At 37.4% G+C, this 17,185-nt stretch overlaps 1 protein-coding gene across 1 annotated transcript in view; it reads right to left on the bottom strand.

Moving 5' to 3' along the window:
• CRYL1 (crystallin lambda 1) overlaps positions 1–17,185 on the bottom strand; it is a gene marked incomplete at both ends in the record, with an annotated part of 178,860 nt that overhangs the window by 105,218 nt on the left and 56,457 nt on the right. Inside the window, one exon of the mRNA XM_084234866.1 lies at positions 13,331–13,457. Within this exon, the coding sequence (XP_084090992.1) occupies positions 13,331–13,457 (127 nt within the window). The remainder of the gene's footprint in view (positions 1–13,330; positions 13,458–17,185) is intronic.

A 17,185-nucleotide genomic window follows, 5' to 3' on the forward strand; every position in this document is an offset into this window, starting at 1 on the left:
TCAATAAAACGTTGATTTTTTTTTTTTTTTAAAAAAGAACAACAGTAAGATATCCACAATAGCGACACTTAATTGCTTCATTCATGGGCATACACGTCAGAGGTGTAAGGTTGTGACAATATATTTTTTATATTTTCTTACACTTTCAGCCATAATAGCCAAAAAGTTCTTTTCAACTTCAGAGTTCTTACTAGGTATCTCTGAGCATGCTCAACTTCAACACTGGTTTTAGCATCAAGTGGCCCCACCATGCCCATCTGCCCCGTGCCCCGCCCCAGTTTGCACAGGAGATGGGATGTTGTCTTCCCTTTAATGTCTGAGAAGGCCATATACCACAAGCAGCAAATTAATAAAGCTAAAGCTCACATGAAAAGTTTTGTGTTGCAATCAAGCTTTACCAAAAGTTACCCAATTCATATTTTATGATACTATAAATATTGCATGGGATTCTATTCATGCAATATTTTCCCACAGCCAAACCTAATATTTCAGGAATCAGCTTGAAAAAGAAACAAGAGAAAAACTTGGGAAGAAATGGAGGATTCTGGTTCCCCAAAGCAGTAGGGCGGCTAGGCTGCTGGGCATCCACACTACTCTTATCAAAGCTATGGTTCCGTCGTACCCCAAGGGTATAGCTCTACCACTTAGTACCTGGGGGTTCTTAGATAAGGTCTAAAACATCTCATTTGTAAATAGATAACCTACTCAGTCATCAACAAATGTTAAAATTAAGTTCTGCCATGTGCTAGACTACTGTTTTAGGTTCTGGAAATAGAGCAGTAAACAAAGCAATCAAAAATATCCCTGAGGTGAAGAGGTTACAAAATGTGGTGGAGGGGAGTGTGGAATGGAGACAGGGTGGGGGTGGGGGGGGCGGAATACTAGAAAAATAAAAGTCCTCATAGAGTCATTGTAAGGACTGAGTTATATCATTATGTATAAAACACCTGGCACAAGACCTAATAAATGGTAAGGGGTCAGTAAATGGTACTTACACTAGCAGTGGGTCTTTAACCAAGAGGAAAGAAGGTTTATGTTAGCGTTGGGGAGCACTGGGTACCAATGCTAAACAGCTTACTCTGACAGTGCTCTCAGTCATGGGGTAAATCCAGGTTCCTTAGAGGGGAAGGAGATCCAACCCACCTCTACCAACTTGAACAGCAAGATAGGGTAGTCTGAACTTGTAAGCAAAACAGTTACACTAAAAAATAGCAGGAAGAAAGCCTTTTAAAGGAAGGTTCATAAATTTTCTCAGTAAACGTGAAAGGTGTAATGAAAACCGTCATTCTCCAAGAAGGCCACTCCACCTTGTCCTGGTTGAATCATCTGGACTACGTATTCTGCAAATACTAAAGTTAGTAAGCAAAGGCATGTACATCTTTTCTACCCTCATTCAAAATGTGTATTAGTCAGAGGGACATGCAGTAGCTGCCTACCCAGCCAAACAACAATAACAGCTACTCAAGTGACCCTGATGCATTCCCTCACACAAAGTGCAATTCAATGCTTGCTAATGACCAGGGTTTCTGAATGACAGGAAGATCTCCCCTGGGGAATAGGGACTGACACAGCACAACCCAACTCCTAAAAGGTGAAAGTCACCAACTTGAAAGAAACATTTGAATATTAACTTTCAAATGAAAATAAACACAACCAAGGCTATTCAGAGTAAGGAGATATGAATCCCAGGGTGTCTCTGCCACTAGGCAAACAGTAGGAAGCCCAAGAGTTGGAGGGAAAACAAACAAACAGTTATGGGATGTTTTCCACAGCACTCACTTCACTTCTGAATACTGGAGCCTTTAGCATGGAGTTTTATTCCAGGAGTTCCTTAGTTTTTTATTAATATTAAATTCACATGTTCCCTCAAATGCTTTATAATATGTCTCTTAAATAGGGAAAACTTGATGATATACTCTGTGTAGCATTTGGTATTTATTTGGGAAATAATGAAAACCTAGCCACCAACAGCAAAAAATAAAAACACTTTGAGAAAACAACTAGAGACTAATATTAACAGATGTTATAAAATACGAATGTTTATAATAGACACTTGTGTATTTTGATTTTGAGCACTAATACAACTTCTAAATCATAAGGTACAATTAGGTTTCTATTTATAAAAAGAAACCTCTCACTGTATACAGATATTGATATTGGTATGTGAAGTCAGTATTAAATCAACTTTCCAATATTTAATATCATCATCCCAAAGGAGCTCTTTCCAAAAGTGCTCTGTTGTATTATCCTTTTAAACGGAGACTTTAGCTTCTTTTTTTTTTTTTTTAATTTAGGGGAGAGTAGAGTCATCACTCAATTTTTCAGTTATTTTAGAGAACAAATTAAGAATGTCAGTGTTGACACATTTGTTGTAACAACTTTAGATAATGATGCATGTTTCCATTTATCAATATAAAAGGCATAAAGACCAATATGCCCAGCACTAGGAAGTTTAAAATCAAACGATCTTAGGAGGTTACTCTTAAAAGTATAAGAGAAAGTTCAAATACCTGAGCAATATGTAACCAAGAGCCAGAAAGGAGCTTATACCTAGAAATCCCACTTTTAATGAACCTGCCCTTAAAAAGACAATTCAAAAAATATAAGAGTGCTACACAGGAATGACCAGCCAAGTTTCATTATAATAGCAAAGTAGTGGAGGGAGCACAAAAATCTTTGTTTTCAAAATGACACCTGATTTGAATTGGTTGACTTCTACTGACACAGGAGTCTCTGCAAAGCATGAGCATGAGCAATGGACATGAAAAATTGGATTTATTAGAGCTCCAAAACAGGATACCCTCAAATTTCTAGATCTAATTCTTTTGTTATAAAACAACAAAACAGTGTGACATTCTCAAGACGCCAGAATAGGAAACCCCAGACCCTGTCTCCCCCACATAGAGAACAAATGAGCACTGTGTGGCCAGAAAAGTCTTTATGAGAACTCCAGAAAACAATCAGGAAGTCACAATACGCCATACAAACACAAAGGTAAGATTGGATAAGAAATATCACTACATTTTATCCATGATAGCCTTTCTAACAAACCAGCATAGCTCAGTGCAATCAGGAGATTGGCAAATTTTCCCTCTTGGAAGGGAAAGAGAAGGTGGAATATACAACCAGCAATCCTGACTTTTTAGGGGGCTTTCTGAGGGACCGGATTCTGTCTTACCTGACTCAGACGTTAAACAGGGAACCAGTATATCTTGGGTGCCGGAGGGCCACTGAGAACAAAAGGTTAATTGGACCTTAATACAATGCCAGAGAACCTGCAGTACTGCACACAGACTGAAGGGGGAGCAAGAGGGCTTCCCTGGTGGTGCAAGGGATTAAGTCTCAGAACTTTCAAGCTATCAGCAGCCACTGCAGCATGAGCTTAATCCCTGCCAAGGAGCTAACCCACATGGTGCAGCAGACCTCTTCTGTCTCCTCTACTGCTCCCCTCAGCAGTGTATTTCAGTAGATCTGCCTGTTCTGCTCCCCACTCTGTCCCTGGTGAATCCTCTCACCCCCCACACTCTGGCCTACACTCCAGTTCTTGTATGCATAAATAAATAAAAATAAATCTTAAAAAAAAAGGGAGATTAACAAGTTCCAAAAAAAATTAATTGGCAAACCACTTCAACTGAAAATTAGATACATAAACTCAGAGGACGGAAAGGACAGAAAGGCCCCCAGATCTCTGCCAGACTGATTGGTGAAAGTCTTTCCCTATATGAAGTCCATCCATAAAGAATAGTAAAGATGGGTGGTTTATTAAATCACAGCAGAAAATATGGCATTTGAAGAAAAAGGAAACATGACTTAGTAATGACCACGGAACAAAATATATTTCCAGAAACTAACCCTAACAAGACAAACATCTATGAATTACCTCACAAAGATTTCAAAATAATCATCTTGAGAATCTTGGTGTGCAATAAGAGAACACAGAAAACTAAACAAGAAATAGGAAAACAATGCATAAACAAAATGAGAACACTAACAACAACAACAAAAAAAAAAAACAGAAACAAATTCTGGAGAATACAATAACTAAACACAAACATTCAAAAGAAGGTATCAGTATCAAACTTGACCAAAAAGAAGAATCAGTGAACTTAAAGACAAGTCACTTGAAATTATCAAGTCAGTGGAATGAAAAGAAAAAGAATAAAGAAAGAAAGTTTAAGGGAGTTATGGACCACCATTATATAGATCATTATATGGATTATAGGAGAGTCCCAGAAGAAGCAAAAATGGGTCAAGAGATTATGTAAACAAATAATGGTCAAACCTTCTCAAAATGTGAGGAAGGAATATGCATCCAAATTCAGGAAATTCAAAACACTACAACTATGATGAACTCCAAAACCTACACCAAGACCTATTATATTCAAATTATCAACCAAGACAAAGAAAGCAAAAGTACATATCATGTATAAGAATTCTTATAAGATTATCAGCATATTTCTCATTAAACACTTTATAGGCAAGGTGCTGAAATAAAAAGTTGCAAACCCAGAGACTGACAAGGTGACAACAGAGTAAAAACACCAGGTTACCTCCTCCATACGTTCACAGTTAGATTACAGCAGAACAAAATCAAAATCCCCTTAAAAAAAAAGGATAACCACAGCTCATATTAGGAATCTGGTGGAAAGGGTAGGAAAAACTTTAAGTGAGCTGTGTTTACAGTGATTCAGAAACAGCACAACTCACAATAGAGAGGAGTGGCTGCCGTGTGGAACCCCCAACAGTTGGTGACTCCAGGGAACATGCTAATGTTGGGAACTTTGGAGACTCAGCACTGTACAAAATAAGAAGACACACAGAGTTGGTGTTTAGGAGTGTGTAAAGTATTGGAGAACTAAAGAAGCAGGGGTGCAGAGTGATAATTACTAGCCTGAGCCCAAGGCTCTCAATATGGAATAGCTGCAGCCTGATCCAGCAGAGAGAAACAGGTCAGATCATCTGTGTCTGCTCATAAAAAAGGCTACTACTTAAAACCAAGGCTGGGATATTTAACACAACTCACACCCCACCTCAAGGCTAAAACCAAAACAACAGATGAGCACTTGCACAAATCAGAATTGTAGCATCTACTACAACAGGAGCAAACACTCCAGGATAACGGTCTGTGTGGGAAAAGAAAAAAGACCCTGTATCAATTATAATCCATGCCCAGTCCTACATCTTGTACCCAAAAATAGCCTGGAGGGAAAAGCTGATATGAGACTATATGAGACACTTAGACCACAGAGCTGGCCTAAAGAAGGGGATCACTGTGGATACCCAGGAGACATGCCTGGCATCCACAGCATAGTAGGAAGCTTAAATTCCTGATGCTCATGGAGGTGCTCCATCAGTGGCCTACTGTCCTGGTGCTTTTCGACCTACTACCTCTTGCAGCATCAGTTCTCTGATTACTTCAACAGGTGCAAAGGCAATAGTCTGGAAGTTTATTCCAATTACAACCCATAAAAACTAAAAATGAAGAGACAGAAAAAAATATCATAAACACTGGCACAAAAAGAAAAGCCTGAGAGGATTCTCAATCTGCAGAACTCTGGAACATGAGCAAAGAGTAGCTGAAGGTAACAGTTATAACAATCCTATGGAACTAAAAGGGGAAAAAAAAAAACAATGAAGACTATCAAACAGAAACAAAGTAAAAGCAGAGAAAATATGGCAAAAGTAGGAATAGATATTCCTCAACTTAAAATGGGGTTATGTCCTGATGAACACATTGTAAGCTGAAAATAACATAAACTGAAAACATGGCAATAGTACACTAAGAATAGGGTTGTTTCCCTTCATGGCTTACTGGGGGCTGTGGCTCACTACTGCTGCATCATAAGAAAGGGTTGTATTGCACATGGCTAGTCCAGAGAAAGATCAAAATTCCTAACTGGAGGATGGATTCTACTGAATATATATCCATGTCATACCATATATTGAAAAATCAGAAACAAACTATCAGAAACCAGGCACTGTATTTAAGTCCTTCCTTATCAGTAATTATTTTAAATGTAAATAGATAAGTGATATTTGATTTGGTTAACACACCCAGTCAAGAGCCATGAGAAGAGCTTCACACTCTAAGAGAAAAGTGTTAGATGTTGACTAACATAAGCAGAGTATGAAACTGTATATATAAAGACACACAACAACTAGGCTGCAAAAATTACACATGAAAGAAGACTGGAAGTGAACATACAAAATGTGACAAATGGGTATTAGGCTGATCAAAAAATTTCCCGCTTACAGTATTCAAATTATGTTAATATTTAAATTAACATTTTGAAAAAGGAAGGACTTATATATTAAAGCACCCTGGATGGAAAACTCCGACTTCACAGCTTCGGGGTCAAAGCACTGAAATAGAGCTCGCGTTCTAGAATAGTTTATCAGGCCTTTTCACCAAATGCTTTGTTGTAGGACATTCAGCACACAACTCCACTCACTCTACAATCCCTCCAAACACCCACTGCCCCTTAAGGCGCTACCATCAGAAGTGAGACTGGTATGATGGGCTGTCCCTGGATACAGCATTGGGTAATGCCATGTCACACACTATCCCTTTATCACCAAGCTCATGAGCAAGTCACAGGCAAGAGTTGTGTGTTATTATGAACTGTACCTTCCTAGAGGGCTTCGTGGTAACACATCACTCATCGTATTCCCATTACCAGTGAACTACACACCAGCAGTAGCACTCTAATCCTAAATCAGTCATAACACAGCTAGACGCTGACTTCCAGACGTAACATATCTTGTATATGTCTCCACTAATCACTTTCTCAAGTCTTATTTGGTCATAGAAGCTAATTAAGAGTAAAACGTGCCTGACTCAAGCATAGATAATAAATTTCATTCTTTTTTTTTTTTTTAATAGATTTATTTATTTATTTGTTTGTTTGTTTGTTTGCTTGTTTTGTTTTTATACATACACTGGGTACAGTCAGAAGCGCGGGAGGGTGAGAGAACTCACCAGAGCCAGAGCGGGGAGCAGAGCAGGCAGAAGGACCGAAGTACACTGCTGAGGGGAGCAGCGGGCGGCAGGAGAGGTCTGTGCGCCAGGTGGGACCCTCCTCCGGTGGCCGGGGAGCAGCCGGGGATTGAACCGGCGCCTCAGAGGTCGCGGGCAGCTTAGCAACCCAGCGCTCAACCGCTGCGCCACCGGGGAGGCCCAATAAATTTCATTCTTTGCTCATGTATCTTTGAAGCTACTCATACCACAAAGTAAACAAGCAAATAAATAAAAATAAATACAGATACATATAAACAAGAAGAGGCACGTGCCCAGTTCTGCATACAAATTATCCGAATAAGGGCCTCCCTGGTGGCGCAGCAGTTGAGTTCTGGGTTGCAAAGCTGCCCGCAGCCTCTGCAGCCAGTTCGATCCCCGGCTGCTCCCCAGCCACCAGAGGAGGCTCCCACATGGCGCACAGACCTCTCCTGCCGCCCGCTGCTCCCCTCAGCAGTGTACTTCGGTCCCTCTGCCTGCTCTGCTCCCTGCTCTGGCTCTGGTGAATTCTCTCACCCTCCCGCGCTTCCGACTGTACCCAGTGCTTGTATAAATAAATAAAAATAAATCTTTAAAAATAAATAAAAATAGCGTTTTTAAAAAAAAATTATCTGAATAAGAGCGAACCATGAGAAAAGTTGTAGTAAGAAGTAAGAATAGCAGGACAGAATGCTTTTCATGCTTGCAAGTAAACACACCGAGACAGCAAGCTTCCAAATAACCTCATGAGAGCATCAGGCAGGCATGGAGCTAGCCCATGAGGAACTCCTTAGGAGCTGGCATGTTGGGTCCTGCCAGGTACAAACCAAGATTCTGGAGTATACTTCAAAAACCAAAAACAGTGACCATCCCTTACATTCCTACTGCTACTACTGCTCTTCCGAAATATTTAGAGTAGGACTCAGCAAAGTATGGGTCAAGTTCAGTCCACTGTCTGATTTTGTATGGCCTAAAAAACTACAAAACAATTTATAAATTTCTGAAGGACTGTAAAATAAACAACAGAAACTATACCCAGACGTGAAGCCAACTAACAACCCAAATACTTATTCTCTGGATTTTTATAGAAAAAAAATGTATTGACCCTCTATTAGAGTATGCTTTATTAGCTTTATATACATATACATATATATATATATACACATATACACCTTAATTTTTTTCTTAGTCTTCAAATCATAAAGATTATTTCAATGCGTTAAACTTCTATTTCCCAAGCATTAATGTCCAACTCTGATATCATATTATTTAATAACTGAACAAACAGTGTACATATAAATGGTTTCCTAAACTAAAGAAAATGCATTGTTAGGTAGATCAGTAGTAAGGATATGTTAAAAATGGTAATTATATATGAATAAATAGTAAATATACCCCAGAAATCAACTGTTGAGACATGTTTGGATACTGAACTCCTACGGCACAGGAAACAAAAGCAAAAAATAAATAAATGGTACATATCACACTGAAAAGTTGTTTTATAGCAAAAGGAACCACTACAAAAAAAATGAGAAGAAAATCTGCTGACTGGGAAAAGACATTTGCTCATCATACGTCCAACAAGGGCTTAATATATAAATAACTCATACAACTCAACAATAATAAAAAAATAACAAATAACTCAATGAAAAAAAGCTCCATCTTTAGCAGATTGAGGAATCTCCACACAGTTTTCCATAGTGGTTGGACCAGTTTGCACTCCCACCAGCAGTACAGGAGAGTTCCTTTTTCTCCATATCCTCACCAACATTTGTTGCTAGCTTTTTATATGCCATTCTCACTGGTGTAAGATGGTATATCATTGTAGTTTTGATTTGCATTTCCCTGATTACAAGTGATTTTGAACATTTTTTCATATGCCTGTTGGCCATTTGCATTTTCTCTTTGGAGAAGTTTCTTTTTAGCTCTTCTGCCCTTTTTTTGACTGGATTATTTACTTTGTTTTTAAGTCTCATCAGCTCTTTGTAGATTTTGAACACACACATTTTTAAATGACATTAGTTATTTATGAACACTGCTTCTTATAACTATTAGCAAATCTGAATTATCAAAATGACTATAATTTTCTAGATCTGAAAGGTAAGGTTCAATGCAAATTCTGATCATTTACATTGGATAATATAATTTTTACTTCTAGATTTTGGCTGTTGTCCTGATTTTATATGTAGAAACTACATTCAAACTTCATAATTCTATAAAGCATTGTCATTGCTCCTACCAATTACCATACTCTCCACTCTTAAGCTCCAGAGATCAGATAAAACCTCTGTATCACAGCTAATGAGCCTGAACTCTCTTTAAGAGTGTCAACCTTTAGACCAGCTTTTCAAAATAAACTTATTTTTCTAGGACAGTAGACTTTCTTGCCAAGCAAGATTAGATTTCAAAAGTGTACTAAGTTCTAGAAATTCAGGTTTCTTTCTTGCCTGCTCCCACATTTGAGCAGGGCATTAGGAAACTTTCTGATCCAGGTTCCCACCCTCTGGGATTTGGGAAGAAGACAAATCTTCCATGGAGAATTACATTGACATTTCTGGGGTTCTGAGCCTCAGGGACACAGTAAATCCTACAATCAGGTTACTTGTAGTTGAAAAACTGAGTCAAGCCATGTTTTTGTTCATTTTTTCATAAACTCTGCCTTCTGGTATTTTTTTTTTTGGTTGCTGAGATAATATTGCTATACAACAATGTATATGATCAGAGATAAAGGTATCTCCTGCTTTTAAAAATTCCCTAAAATCATAATTTTCTTTTGACAAAAAAAAAGTGTCCAAATAACCTAGGTTAATTTTTCTATAATGCTAATTTCTCCTCTTATGAATCAGAAAAAGAAGTGAGCAAAGTTGGTAATTGGGTATAGCTAGCAAAAAGTCTGTGGACAAGGAGGAGAAAATGCATCAGGCTTGGGGAGGAGTAGGTGCTGCAGACTGTGGTCCTTTTGGCCTTCAGCTTTGAAGGTCATTCTTAGAGGGAAGTTTTTCTCAGGTTAGATATCACATGAGAAACAGAACAATTTTTTAAGTCCCAAAATTATACTTCTATTTGATGGAGTCCTGAGCAAATCACACAGCAAGAAATGTTCTAAGTTTTAAATAAAAGCCATGGTATAAAATTCTATTTGCAGTATAATCGTAAGTACACTAGAAAACGAGTAAATAAACAAGAGAAATAGAAGGTTATAGAGACACAAATATATTAAAACATTTTTTTGAATGACTGAAACTAAGCAGGACTTTCCTAAAATTCCTTTATTCTTTAAAATATATTTAACACTCTTAGATTATTAGAAATGCTCATAATTTAACAAGCACATGGTCTAAATACTAGGCATATTTGTCCCCATATTCATCCATTCTTTTTTACATCTTTGAAGGAAAAAAAGCAAAAATAAAATATTCACCACCATAACTTAAACCCCCCTTTACTTTTCTCCCACCTCCTGCCCTCTTCATCTCTGATAACCTCAGCTGGATTATCAGTATCCATCAGTTTATGTTTATTTTGCTTTGTCAGTTCATCCACTTTGTTTCCTTATATTCCCCCTAGATGTGTGATCATCCAACCTTTTATCTTTTTGATTAACTTCACATTATATAATCCTTCCAGGTCCTTCCATTTTGCTACAAATGGCAGACTTTCATCTTTCTTATAGCTGAAGCTATTTCATTGTGAATATATAGCATGTCCTCTCTGATCTATCATCTTTCAGTGGGCACTTAGGTTGCTTACTAGGCAGGTTTGGATTTAGGCATTTTATTCACTTGTTTGTTTGGTAAACATAAGTTGAGATACTAATGTGCATTAGTTGCGATACTAATGTGCATTAGTTGCAAAATCCAGAAAATCTCCTAGTAGAGAAATTGGTCATATAGAGAAATGTATACCCAAGAAAATCAGTCAACAGACAAAAATAAAATCCTGATTTAATTTTCTTACCCATTTTTCCCTCTGATCAGTTGTACTCTCCTACTATAACACCTTCCTTAGAGGATTCTAATCAAATACAGAATTAAGGCCAAACTTTATATTTTAAGAGAACACTTAAATAGTGCTATGTGCCATGTATTGCTACAAGCAATTTATAAATATAATAACTTGTTTCATTGAATCTACTCTTCAAGTTGCCGTTCAATGCATTCTGGACTTGGTTTCCACTTCACTTCCAGTCTATTCCCATTTCTCCAACAGCCTTGAAACTGTGCTTCACCGTCTACTCATTCATAGGTACCACTCATCTCCTGTCATCTCTGTTTATCTCTTTCTCAGACACTTATCTCCATTCCTTCCCCTACCCCATCCCCCAAATCCATTTATCCATAGTCCAAGACAGGCGCAAATCCTGCTTCCATTCCTAGCTCCTCAATCCCTCCTCCTCCCTCCCTCCTCCTATTACTCTCTGTGATACAGTCTGAAGAACATAATTAGAGGAATTAAAGCTAGTAAAACTTACAGCATCTTTCTCAATTTTCCTCTCCTCACACTGCCCAACTTCATGTGTTGTGCATTACAGATACTGCTCAACATGCACAGAACAGCATATTGCCCCATATAAATGCAAATGGCCATATCAAAAAAATAATTTATTTTATAAATTTATTGAGTATTTTCTATGTTCCAAGTACCATGCTAAGCACTTTACAGGCACTTGTTATAAATTAGACAATCCCCCCAAATTACCCATTTATTTAAGTCATTATCAATATCTCATAGTAAGGAGGACTCCTTATTTTTTGTAAAATAATGTACTATTTGGGGAATAGTCTAAATAGTCTAAATAAATAGTCTAAACTAATTCAATCATGTGAGTATAGAAATCATCAGATAGAATCCATTTTTTAAAATGGCATGGCCAGTTAGCTCCATTGGCTAGAGAGAGGTGCTACAATGGGACCAGGATACAAAGAAATTTAATATAGACACATTAATTAGTCCTGGGGCATGACTCTACAATAACTAGTGCTGGATATTTGTAAGTAAGCTTTATTTATAAAGATCACCTTAAAAAGAAGTAACACATTACACTGTAGCAACACAAGGATATTACTGACTTTACAGTCTGTATTCCTACCCACCTCTTCTGTGGCAGAAAGCTCACACTTATCTTGGATAGTGGCAGGAGCATTAAAGTCTGAGTTGTATTTCCCCCCTCCAGCAGGGTCAGTGCAGAGATATTCACTTCCCTTCAAAATTAACCCCCTGCGTGGCCCTTCTTTGCCAAGACCTGGCTGGACTTGCTGTGCAGAAGCAAGTCCTCCTCCAGCATGGCCAGGTGGAGTGAGGGTTGAAATATGGAGCAGCATGGCCAGGTGAGTGAGGGTTGAAATATGGCTTGCAAAGGTGCCTGCAGATTCCTTTTAGGACTCTTAAATTTTATACAACCTTCATCAAGTCAGAGATAAAGATGAAAATATTAGAAAAAGGGAATTAAAAGTAGTCCTCTTCTTATGTTCTGTTTGACAAGTTTGAACCAGAGAAACATTAGAGTGGCAAAGACTGAGAACCTCTATTTTCTATATTTGATGCGAATCTCAGAGCAGCTGTTGACCATCAAAACACATTCAGCTTTTCTGATTTGCTCCCAAATTCTCAGCTAGACTATCACCACAGTAACAAAATGATATAAACAGAAATGTGTAGGACTCAGAATACAAAATATCAAGGGGGAGTATCAGGAGCAATGCTTCTTTTATTGTTAGGTGCTTAGACCTTATGTCGCTAACTGTAACATTTTAAAAGACAATTTATACTGCATGGGGTCATTAATAGGGCCAGGGACTATTTTCTGGCATAGGCGTTCAGGAAGGAAGGACCCCGACCACCAAGCTGCCATCATCACCCCTGTTGCTTCCCCCAGTGCTGCCTGGTGTTTACTCAGCTCAGGAAACAGTACACCTGAGTGGTTATCTTTTTGCAAGTGAAGCTGTTGGGAAGGCTAAGTTCAAGTGCTATAAGCAATGAAAGAGTTTCTTTTAGGTGATTTCTTTAAACTTTTATATAATCATATATGAAAACAAGAATATAATCACTCATTCAACAGTAAGATAATAAAACTAAAAATTTAAATGTCCAGAAAATCTATTTTGCTCAAATTCTAATAACCTCTGAAAGATACTATTATCACAGTAGTTTGATGAGAGCCCATATAGGAGATGTTCTGAGGACAATGTTTCTTATCACATAAAACATAATCCTAACTTTGACGACACAAGACATTCACATCTTCCAACTGCTTTGATCTTCCCCTGTTCCTCCGCTGAGGTCAGAAGACAACCTCTTCAAACCCTGACACACTTGAGCACAAAATCCTCAACTCACCTGAATGTGCATGGCGCCCTCTACTGCTGCTCGAATATCCGAACAACCGCTGATGAGTGACAGCTGTTCTTCAGAACTCAAAGAGCCTTTCAGAGACCCTGACTGCTCCAGCAACTTCATCTCCTTTCTAGAAAGAAGAGCAATCACTGTGAGTATTCAACAAAAATTTTTTAACAAATGAAGGTCAACACAGGTAATCATTAGGGAAATGTAAATCAAAATCACGATGATATACACTTTACACCCATTAGTGCAGCTGCTATCATAAGAAGGGAAAATAGAACAAGGGTTGGTGAGGATATGTAAAAATTGGAAACCTTGTACACTGTTGATGGGAATATAGAAGGTGCAGTCATTGTGGAAAACAGTCTAGCAGTACCTCAAAAAGTTAAAAACTACCCTATGATCCATCAAGTCCATTTCTGAGTATATACCCCAAAAAACTGAAAGCAGGATTTCAAACAGACACATGTACACCTTTGTTCATAGCAGCACTATTCACAATCACCAAAAGGTAGAAACAAACCAAATGCACAGACAGATGAACAGATAAACAATATGTCATACTGTACACGTACAACAGAATATTATTAACCTTAAAAAGTAAAGAAATTATGACACATGTTATAATGTGAGTGAATCTTAAGGACATTATGCTAAGTAAAATAAGTGAATCACAAAAGACAAATTATTTTACTTATATGAAGTACCTAGAGGAGTCAAATCCATAGAAACAAAAAGCAGAAAGGTGGTTGTTAGGAGTTGGGGTGGAGAGAAAGAAGAATTGTTATTTAATAGGTATAAAGTTTAAGTTTTGCAAAATGAAAGTTTTGGAGGTTATACAATAAAAATGTACTTAATAACACTTCCCTAAACACTTAAAACTTTTGAGACAGTGAATTTTATGTTATATGTTTTTTACCACAATTTAAAATTTCTTTTTAAAAAGATGAAACAAGGTCCAGGGGGTGAAAATTGGAAAGCAGAGGTTCTTCATCCTCATTCTTCAGTCAGTGTCTGGGGGGGAAGGGCTGAAAAATATCTTACAGTCATAAATCATCTGATCATATCAATAGATTTACAGAATGTATTTAATATGATTCAGCACCCATTTATTATAAAAATTCTTAGTAAAATGTGGTAAGAACATGTATCAACACAATAAAGCCTGTATATGGCAAACTGACAGCTAGCATCGTACTCACCAGTGAGAAACTGAAAACTTATCCTCTAAGATCAGGTACAAAATAAGGACCTCCCTGGTGGCACAGGGGGTTAAGACACAGCACTATGAAGCTATCTGCAGTCACTGCAGCACGAGTTCAATTCCTCGCTAGGGAGGTAACCCACATGGCACAGCACACCTCTCCTGTCTCACCTGCTGCTCCCCTCAGCAGTGTATTTCAGTAGATCTGCCTGTTCTGCTCCCCACTCTGTCTCTAGTGAATCCTCTCACCCCCCACACCTCTGACCTGTACCCCAGTTCTTGTATGCATAAATAAGTCTTTAAAAAAAGATCAGTTATAAAACAGCTATCCATTTTACCACTACTATTCAACACAGGATTAGAATTCTTCGTTAAAGCAATGAGGCAAGAGAAAGACATAAAAGGAATCCAAATTGGAAAAGAAGTAAAATATCACTACTTACAGATGACATGATTCTACATCTAGAAAACTAGAGTGGGAGTGGAAACAATCGGGGAATGACCCAAAGGTAAATGGTCAAGAGACACGATGGGTGTGGTGTAGTGTAGTGATGTACATCTGATGATTGTGAACCTTTACAGTACTGAGTCATATACAGTGCTATAAACTAATTCTATATCAATAAAAAAAATAATAAATAATAATTTCCATAAAAAAACATTATAAGTCATCATACATAGAACTTGGGAACGATTTTTTTAAAGGAAAGAGTGAATCTATGATATTTTTTCTCATATGATTTGCATAATCTGTAGTATCAGCAAAAGAAATCTACCTTAAAATAAGGTCAGAAAATGGGTACCTTCTTTTTTTTCTTGCATACAAGAAGTCTAAAACCTAATAACAAAAAATAATGTAAGGTCTTTAGGGTTTTTTTAAAGATTTATTTTTATTTATGTATGCATACAAGAACTAGGGTGTAGGCCAGAGGATGTCTCACCAGAGACAGAGTGGGAAGCAGAACACTGCTAAGGGGAGCAGCAGATGAGACAGGTCTGCTGCACAATAGGTGAGTTAGCTCCCTGGCCAAGGATTGAACTCAGGCCATAGTGGTGATAGTGCTGAGACTTAACCCCACCAGGGAGGCCCTCAATTAACATTCTAGTTCTGTAGTTGAAGAAACTAGAAAAAGTATACAAAACACTCAAATAAATCAGTAGAAGGCAGAAATAATAAAAATTCAAGCAGAAATAAATAGAAAACATAGACAGTCCAAAAAAATCAGTGACACTAAGAGTCAGTTCTTTGAAAAAACTGACAAAGCATTAGCTATGCTAACAAAACAGAGAGTAAGCCCAAATTAATAGAATCAGAAAGAGGTGAAATTATAACACATACTGCAGAAATACACAGAATCATAAGACCCTATTATAAAAGTATCTATGCAAACAAGCTGGACAACCTAGAAGAAATGGACAATTTCTTAGACTCATAACCTCCCAATATTGACAGCTTATACTGTCCTATCACAAGTCCTGAAATGAGAGAGTAATAAAACTCATCCCAACAACAAAAGCCCAGGACCAGACAACTTCACTACCAAAGCTATGAAGAAGATCTAATTCCTGTCTTATACTCATTATTCAAAAAAACTGAAGTGGGAGAAAATTTCCCCAATATACTCCTTGAGGCCAACATTACCCTGTTCCCAAAACCAAAGGCAGTATAAAAAATAGAAAATTATATACAAGTATCTCTGATGAATGTAGATGCAAAAATTCTTAACAAAATTCTAGCAAAACAAATACAGCAACATATCAGGAGAATCATCAACCACAATCAAGTAGGCTTCATGCCAGAGATACAAGGCTGGTTTGAAACATGAAAATTAATCATTGTCACCCATCAGGTCAACAAATAGAAAGACAAAAATCATCTCAATAAATGACAACAAAGCATTCAACAAGATCCAACATCCATTTATGATAAAAACCCTTCCCAAAATGGGAATAAATGGAACCAATCTAAATATTATAAAAGTCATATATGACAATCCTACTGCCAATATCATACTCAAAGGTGAAAAGCTGAAAGCATTTCCACTAATATCACCACTGCTATTTAACATGGTCTTAGAAAGCCTATCTGAAGCAATTAGGCAAGGAAAGGATGTAAAAGGGATCCAAATTGGAAAAAAAGAAGTGAAACTGTCACTATCTGCAGATGACATGCTAATGTACTTAGAGAAATGAAAGATTCTATGAAAAAAAAAAAACTTCTAGAAATAATAAATGAATACAGTCAGGTGGGAAGATACAAAATCAATACACAAATTACCAATGACATCTCTATATGCAAACTATGTATACAAGAAAGGGAAATAAGAAATATAGTTTCATTTGTAACCACACCAAAAAGAATGAAATACCTGGGAATAAACCTAATGAAGGAGGTGAAGGACTTGTCTAATGAAAACTATAAAACTCTACTAAAGGAAATAAAAGAAGACACAAAGAAATCAAAAGATATCCTGTGCCCAAGGGCAGGAAGAATTAACATCATTAAAATGGCCCTATTACCTGAAGCAATTTAGAGATTTGTCAATGATAGCTATCAAAATACCAATGACTTTTTTAAGGAAATAGAACAATTATCAAATTTAAATGGAACCACAAAAAGCTCTGAATAGCTAAAACAATCTTGAAAA

The sequence above is a fragment of the Talpa europaea genome (genome assembly GCF_964194135.1).
Source record: "Talpa europaea genome assembly, chromosome: 6".
In the NCBI taxonomy this organism is placed as follows: domain Eukaryota; kingdom Metazoa; phylum Chordata; class Mammalia; order Eulipotyphla; family Talpidae; genus Talpa; species Talpa europaea.